Source organism: Papaver somniferum, chromosome 11 (genome assembly GCF_003573695.1).
Source record: "Papaver somniferum cultivar HN1 chromosome 11, ASM357369v1, whole genome shotgun sequence".
In the NCBI taxonomy this organism is placed as follows: Eukaryota; Viridiplantae; Streptophyta; class Magnoliopsida; order Ranunculales; family Papaveraceae; genus Papaver; species Papaver somniferum.
The window spans coordinates 105,015,646-105,023,285 of NC_039368.1; the positions used below are offsets into that span (position 1 = coordinate 105,015,646).

Here is a 7,640-nt window from a genome sequence, read left to right on the forward strand (position 1 = left end):
GTTAATAATATCTACTTTAGCTGAACATATATGGTTGCACAACTTAATGCTGCCAGGAGGAAACTTTTATGTTTGCATAAGAGATTTTTGTATTCAGATTTTATGTTCTAAAGGGTGATGTTACTAGCTAGATGAGGTCCAATTAGCATCACAGTTCGGTATAAGCCAATTATGTGTCCACATACAACTAGATCAGAGGCTCAAAAGGCACCAATTACACCTGACTACCAAACTGTGATGCTAATACGACACAACCAAACCGTGGTCTGCAATAGCAGATTTTGTTTTAGGATCGCTTTCTTACGGTTACTGGTTGGTAAAAGTTTTGTTTTAGGATCACACAAGCTTAGATTTATCTTGCGGGAAAATTCTTCAAAGAAACAGCAGACTCGATCAGGGAGGAGCATACCAGGCAAGATGTACCAAAGAAGATCAGACCCAAAGCACAAGTTTGGCTTATATCTATGCAAAAATGTGAGACTAGATTCACCCATTTCAAAAGTTAGCTCACCACTTCTTTTTTTCATACAAAAGTATTATCTACTGACCGATAAAAGCACAAGATTGCTCTCACTGTATCTCTCTAATCTGTACAAAATTTTGGGAACAGTCTACAGAAAGATTCAATGATGAGAACTAAGAAGTAACAAGATGTGAGTCTTGTAGATGTTTGATCATGTAGATGCCAAACTTGAAAGCTACCGTTGTATGCTTCGGCTGCGCAACAGCTCGACAGCTGCATCAACAACTCCTTTACCCTCTGCATAAACATCCAGCCCTGGCTCCTCAATCTTGCGGGCAAGAAGCTTATCAAGTTCATTTCTCAAATTCTGCAAACCCAATCAAAGAGTTACCATCAACCTTAAGATAAACAAGTATGACATGATCATTTAAAACACAAAGTAAAGTGAAACACTAAAGCGTGGGAGAAATGTAAAAAGTGTCACCTTTATGAGGTCTAATACACTTTTTGCAGCAGAGAAATAGAGGTATCCCTCAAGCATTTCGATTCCCTCCCCAGCCTTGGTTGGAATTAAATTGCCTCCAAAAAGAAGTAGGGCATAATCTGATATATTAGTAGAATCTCTGATGTAAATGCTGGTCGTCTTCACTTTTTCACTGTACACCATGTACGGCAGAGGGAAACTGTTTATCCCAGCATTAACTGATGCTGGATGAATATCAACTTTGCCTACTTCTTTAGTGTAAAATGCTGTCCTTTTGCCCCTTCGTTTACATTGCACAACATTTGGATACAGCCCAGCACACAAAATTGCAGATACCATCTCTAAATCATCACTGTAGATGTTGTAAGCCTGCATAAAACCGACATACAACTAGGATTTAAAGAAGCTATATTAAGAGTTCAAACTTCATACATAATCTGATGTACCATTTTTACACAAAACTAGATTGGAGCACCATTAACTTAGATTAGACCTTAAACTATGCTAGGAAGGTATAAGCAATCTCAAACTCTACCTTAGCACCCTTTGATTTGTTCACAAAACCAATGTCACACAGTAGGTCCAGAAACTGTTTTCTCATGTCCTCCATCATCTGCAAGGTTAGAGGTGATAAGAAATTCTCCCAGCAGTATGCCCTCTCTCTTCCAGAACGTTTGGCATCGTTCCAACCATCAAACGCTTTCAGAAGTGCAATGTGATCACTGCGTGGCAAAGGAATGATAACACTATATTTATCAACTGGGTTCAGATTAAAAGGGAAAGAAATTATCTTCATGACAACAACAGCTTAAACTACAGTTTGGGTATTGTCTGACCTGCAAGAGTCTCCAGCAAATGATCTTTTTGCTGCATCAGCATCTTCTTTCCTATCTATAGGAAGAATAAATGGATCACGATGAGCAAGAGCAGCAGCAACCGTTAATGCAGGATCCAGGCACTGAAAGATAGACCCCATAAGAAGCATCTTTCCGATATTTGGTTCCAATGGTAGAGTACAAAGATGACGACCTAATTATTCCAACCATTCTAGTCAGGTAAAAGAGTAAAACACAATCAAATCTGACATTTAGATCGGAGTGAAAATGTTACATACCAAGTGGCGTGAGTTCCTCAGCATCATCTAAAGCACCAATAGTTTTGAGTAGCTCAACAGCATTTTGAACAGAGAGAGGCTCTGGTGGTTGAAGTGCTTTTCCTAAAAAGGCTGCAATGGATCCAAGCTGTAAGCTTTTGATGTGGAGGCATAATTCTTGCAAAGGTGTTCGCAAAATCTCAGGCAATTGATACTGGGGCATAGCATCATAGATCATCTTAGGGTACAACCTATAACAAACTCCAGGTTGAACACGCCCGGCACGTCCTCGTCTCTGTAAGTACCAACACCACAAACTGAGTAGAGAACATTCATCAAATATCCAATTGACTTTCTTATCGATTACTTGGTGGGTTCGTAGCTAATTTTCTGTCAGTATCATGATGAATGGCTGTAATGGCTAAAATCAGTCCGTATCTATCATTTGTCTAAGCTAAGAATCAGACCCGTGACCTCAACTCTCAGAATTTTTAATCCTCTTCCTATTCTTCTTTTCCATTTTTCCTTTTCTCAAGTCTCTAGTTTTGAAATTACCCTACAACTGGAAATTTAGCTCAACAGTACATCAGCATATTAAATTACCTGACGCGCTGAGGCTTTTGAAATCCAAGATGGTAACAGGCAAGCTAGCTTGTTGAGAGCATCATAACTGGTTTCCTTCGCCTTTCCACAGTCCACAACGTAAACTACATCATCTATGGTGATACTACTCTCAGCAATATTTGTTCCAAATACAATTTTCCTGCGAGAATAGCTACAGATAAGAATAAATGTACTCCACGCAAGACTAGTGACGGAGTCAATGTTTAACAACAAGTACAACGAGAATATATGCTTTCAAGTCGAAGGTCCTTGCCTCACACCACTGGGAGGTCTATCAAATATCTCACGCTGATTGACGGTGGGCATCGAACCATGCAGAGGAAGAACAAGAAACTTGCTTGAATTTCCAAGAAGGGTGTTTGCTTTAATTTTATCTAACAATTTAGATATCTCATCCCAGCCAGTTAAGAATACAAGAATTGCTCCACCACCTTCATGGCGACAAACATATTCAATCGTTGCTTCTACCTAAGAGTCAGATAAAAAAAAAACACAAATATTAGGGTCATTACATCCGTGCCCTTTAAACTAGTTTGAGTATGCCACGACAAGTAAGATGCAACAACAGAATTAAAAACAACTCAACCACCTCCGTAAAAGATATCCACCCCCCATCTACAACTATATAGCAAAGTTTAGTTTTAACATGAGGAGAATACGGAGCACGGAACTAAAGACCGTAATAGGTAAAATGAATGTCTTTATATGCTAATTATAGGTTACTTACAAGATCCAGGTCAATCTTTTCAGCGGACCATTCTGCAAGGGAACATCTAGTACTTGCGCTGTAAGTTTTGTAGTGAGCATCAATTTCCACTTCCTACAAAACACAATTATCACCCTCTTTACGCACTTGTCTGGTGCTACACTTAGTACTAACACATTCTACAAAACAAAACAGAGCACAGAAAGATATTTACATGAATAAATGCTTTAAAGCAAAATCTTCAAACTCGAAAGAAAGTATCAGCTAATAGAAATCTATATCAGTTATCCCGTGACTTATAAAATAATTTTGTTCAAATCTTATCGGAAGTTATTATTATTTACATCAGATTAGAGAACATAAGATACAAAGGCCTGATTTAGAACGATGTTTTAGGGATCTACGCGGTACCTCAAACAACTCAACCAGAGGATCTTTCTTTGAATCTGTTTGTTTCCTCCTTCCACGTGCATTTCCTGGAAACCTGTCCTTTGAACTGATATTGAGGCATGATTTCTCTAGCACATCTTCTAGAAACAACTCTTCAACCGGAAAAGTAAATCCCTGATAAACATCTCAAAGTATAAACATGTGCAAGGAAAAGGAACCACATCCCAAAATTACGAGAAAAAACATGATATCCGGAGGCTTATTCCATACGTCTGAGCTCATGAATGGCTGCCTGATCAGGGAACCTACACCGTAGATGTGAGATTATAGGATTTGAATATAGGACCGTAAACCCCATTATTTGACCACTGCTAAAAAATTTGGCACATCCTACAGCTAAGGAACTTCAATCAGCTGGTCGGCAGTGTTGACTACAACAGCGAGGACAAAAACTTATGGGCTCAAGATGGCAAAAGAATGCCAGTCTCCACAAAAATACATTTCATAAATGGCAAAACAAAAAAAAAAAGGTTTATAGGAGAAGAAGAATTCATGATTTATCCTGAAAATAGAATTTCACCCAACTTACAGGTATATGCATGGTCGGTGCATTTCCAAAGTACTTGGAGAACATATCCGCATTGATGGTAGCACTCATTAGAATAAGACGCAGATCTGGACGACGGGGAAGAAGGTCACGCAAAATAATTATGAGAAAATCTTCATTCATGCCTCTTTCATGGATCTCATCCACCAGTAAGTGGCTGACTCCAGTTAAAGATGGATCCTGAACCTGTAGTTCAAAATACAATCCAGGAAGGAAATTGGTATGATTAAATTGAAACTGAAAAAAACTAATAGATAGGATATTTGTGTTACGCAAAAGTAAACAGTGCTCAGAATACACCATTTTAGACGCAGTAACCATCACTTATTCTCAGATAAAGGGAGGAGTACATGGCATCTAAGATTACTGAAGATCTCCTCATTTATGACTATACCAGTTATAAGGAAATACTGCAAGGGAAACTTTTGTTACCAACTGTCGCAGCAGTATCCCAGTGGTGCAAAACAAAAGCCGTGTCTGGGCTGAGCGTTTGGCTTCCAAGCGGATCTGGTAACCAACTGTTTCTCCAAGTTGTTCACCCCTTTCAGAAGAAATTCGAGCTGAGACAGATATAGCTGATATACGTCTTGGTTGAGTGCATACTATGTTGCAATCTGCCCCCCGCAGACATGCTGCTTCTTCTTCTAGAATAAACTGAGGAAGTTGCGTGGTTTTCCCACAACCAGTCTCACCTGAAACTACCAACACCTGTCTCATCAAACAAATGTAAAAGCACGCAGAAATCAGATACAGGATAAATTCAGCCAGAGAAGAATAAAAATCCTATGAAAGAGAGCACACAGATGCATGATAAGTCTTGCAATTTGCAAACCAGAAAGATATAGTAGTATTGGGGAAGCATACATACCTGATTATTTGCAACAGCTTTCAAAAATTCGGATTTCAATTTGTATGCAGGTAGTTTTTCCCTGAAAGACCTCATTGCTTTTAATTTGTCATTTGTCTGCAATCAACTACAACCAATCAGATGGGTACTTCTCCACTTACACCAAAGAGTCTCCGACTAATCTCTAAAGAACACTTCAGGTTATCTTACTTACCGCACCATGCCACCAAGTAACAATGTATGATTTTGCAACAGAGCAACCAGATAGATATTCATACCTTCATTCTATCCTGCTTATCCTTGAGTTCAGCACTACATTTCTCCTTTGCAATATCCGCAACTGGTACACGATCTGCGCTAACAGAAGGCAAAGATTGCAAACCATGACTACTTGAAGACGCAGAAGAATCATCAGTGGGAACTGCATTTGAGCCATTCAAGAGATTTTGAACTCTCTGTTCAGTCTCCATAGACATTTGAATCTGCAAGATGTTTACTGTAAGTGAGACTTGAAAACTTCATACATGTGTGCAGAACAAATTGGAACTGATTTTCTTTATCAAATCCACGCACCTCTTTCTGTGTTGACCCATGACGTTCATCAAGATCTGCCCTGTACATAGGCAGCGGAACTTTACTGACAACCAAGATCCTCCCTTTATTGTAACCATGACTTTCTTTCCGCAGAGTCAATTTCAAAAAACATACGCTGTCAGTTAACTTACACTTCACATGCCTTTATTATACATCTCTAACAGTAACCAAATTTCAGAAAATAACGATCAACACACACACAATGACACCATTAACAGTTGAGTCTTAACGTTTAGATACATGTTTTACATCACATACAAACATGGTTTCCTTCAACATCTATAGTAATTTAAATAACCCAATTTCCACTTATAGCAAGAAAAAAACTCACAAGTAAAGATTTAACTGGTAAGCCATATCGGAAAGAGTTTGCTGTCCATCGCGCCCATAATTCTTCTTAATTATTAGCTCCTGTTCACTACTGTTTATCAATTCCTCCATCTTACCCCACATTTCATTCTTATCAAGGACTTCAACTGGATTCTAAACCAAACAAACAAAAAACCAGAATAACTAATTTATTGCCTTCGTTTGATGATTCATTTTTTTTTAAAAATTTTGGGGGTTTTTAAAGTGAAACATGAATGTTACCTCAGCTTGCATTTGTCTAAGACGTTCAGCTCTCCAAACAGGATCCCACCATCTCTGTTCACCACCACCACCACGGCCTCGACCACCACCGCCACCGCCTCTGCGACCACCACCGCTGCGTCCGCCACCTGGTCCGCCACCCCTACGACCACCTTGAGAATTGGGACGATACGACATGGCTGTGGTGGTTGAAGTGGAGCTAGAGCTTAAACGAACTAGTAATCCTTGATGAAATGGAAGGGTTTTATAAAAAGAGAAGTGGTAACAGTTGATACTCAACACGCGTAGGAACATCAAATCCCTTTTGATGTTCTCTTCAGGAAATTCAGAGAGAGTTTTTTCTTAGTAGTATTTTTTATGATATCAACCGTACGATTATTTGGGAATTATCCTGGTCTCTGCCAAAGTGTGATCAGATCACGACCGCTGGACGCTACCGGTATAACATGTATTGACGGGTGTAAAAACGTCTAAATAACGCCGATGTTTCCTATCTATCAGTGATATATAGGCATGAGTATTGTTGACCCTTACGGACACGCTACATAGGTTTGATCGTTCTATAGGAAATAACGTTAGTTTTTCAAACCTTGGTCTCTGGTATGATTCTACCTTGGTTGACGCCCAAAATAACTCACGTGAGGAGATCCGACGAACGAACGAAAATGCTTCTGGCGTTGGGATGGGTGAAGTGGTCTCCGGTTATATGGGTCGCATGATTTGTTGTAATATTTTCTCTTAGTAGATTTATCCCAAAATTTTCTGCCTGTAAACATAGAATTATATATTCTTGTTTTGGTGCTTCACAACTAGCGAATTGCTTGCAATGTGGTGACGCGTACATTCCAACCTTCCCAAAAAATTTAGATCATCGAAATGAATTTTTCTTTTTTCTGATAGTCGTCGGAATGGATTCTTAATATCGTGGTCAAAAAGTCTGATGATGTCATGTGAGAAATGACAAACAAATAAGCAACCACCTACGAACGTTGCCTTGTGTCATATTATTCCAGTTTGTGGAAAGATTATCATTTTAGCATAAGATTAGTCCAAACTGAAAAAGTGATAATATCTTTTTTCCAGAAATGGAGGGAGTATTAGTGTTTGGTTCTTGGATTATTTTTTTCTTACCAAAGAGTGAAGAATTATTTTTAAAGGAACGAAACTCATTGTCGAGCTTCATTTTTCAATTCGAACTCTTTGCTTCTTGTTTATAATTAAAGATCGTAGACTCATGTGTC

At 38.9% G+C, this 7,640-nt stretch overlaps 1 protein-coding gene across 2 annotated transcripts; it reads right to left on the reverse strand.

Annotated features, from left to right (window-relative positions):
* Positions 1-463: 463 nt before the first annotated feature.
* On the reverse strand, positions 464-6,729 carry LOC113322137 (DExH-box ATP-dependent RNA helicase DExH1-like). 2 transcript variants are annotated; one of them, XM_026570162.1, is made up of 16 exons: positions 6,400-6,729; positions 6,140-6,291; positions 5,788-5,887; positions 5,493-5,696; positions 5,236-5,331; positions 4,800-5,075; positions 4,350-4,553; positions 3,782-3,934; positions 3,392-3,484; positions 2,918-3,132; positions 2,644-2,803; positions 2,062-2,335; positions 1,784-1,976; positions 1,483-1,669; positions 948-1,316; positions 464-830 (listed from the first exon to the last, which is right to left on the reverse strand). In XM_026570162.1, the coding sequence occupies exons 1-16, from the start codon at positions 6,691-6,693 to the stop codon at positions 699-701; spliced, it is 3,102 nt and encodes a 1,033-aa protein (XP_026425947.1). In that variant the 5' UTR covers positions 6,694-6,729; the 3' UTR covers positions 464-698. The 2 variants fall into 2 exon arrangements, with proteins under 2 accessions (XP_026425947.1, XP_026425949.1); XM_026570164.1 differs by lacking the exon at positions 6,400-6,729 and having other exon boundaries at positions 5,788-5,891; positions 6,140-6,257.
* Between the last annotated feature and the right edge of the window lie 911 nt (positions 6,730-7,640).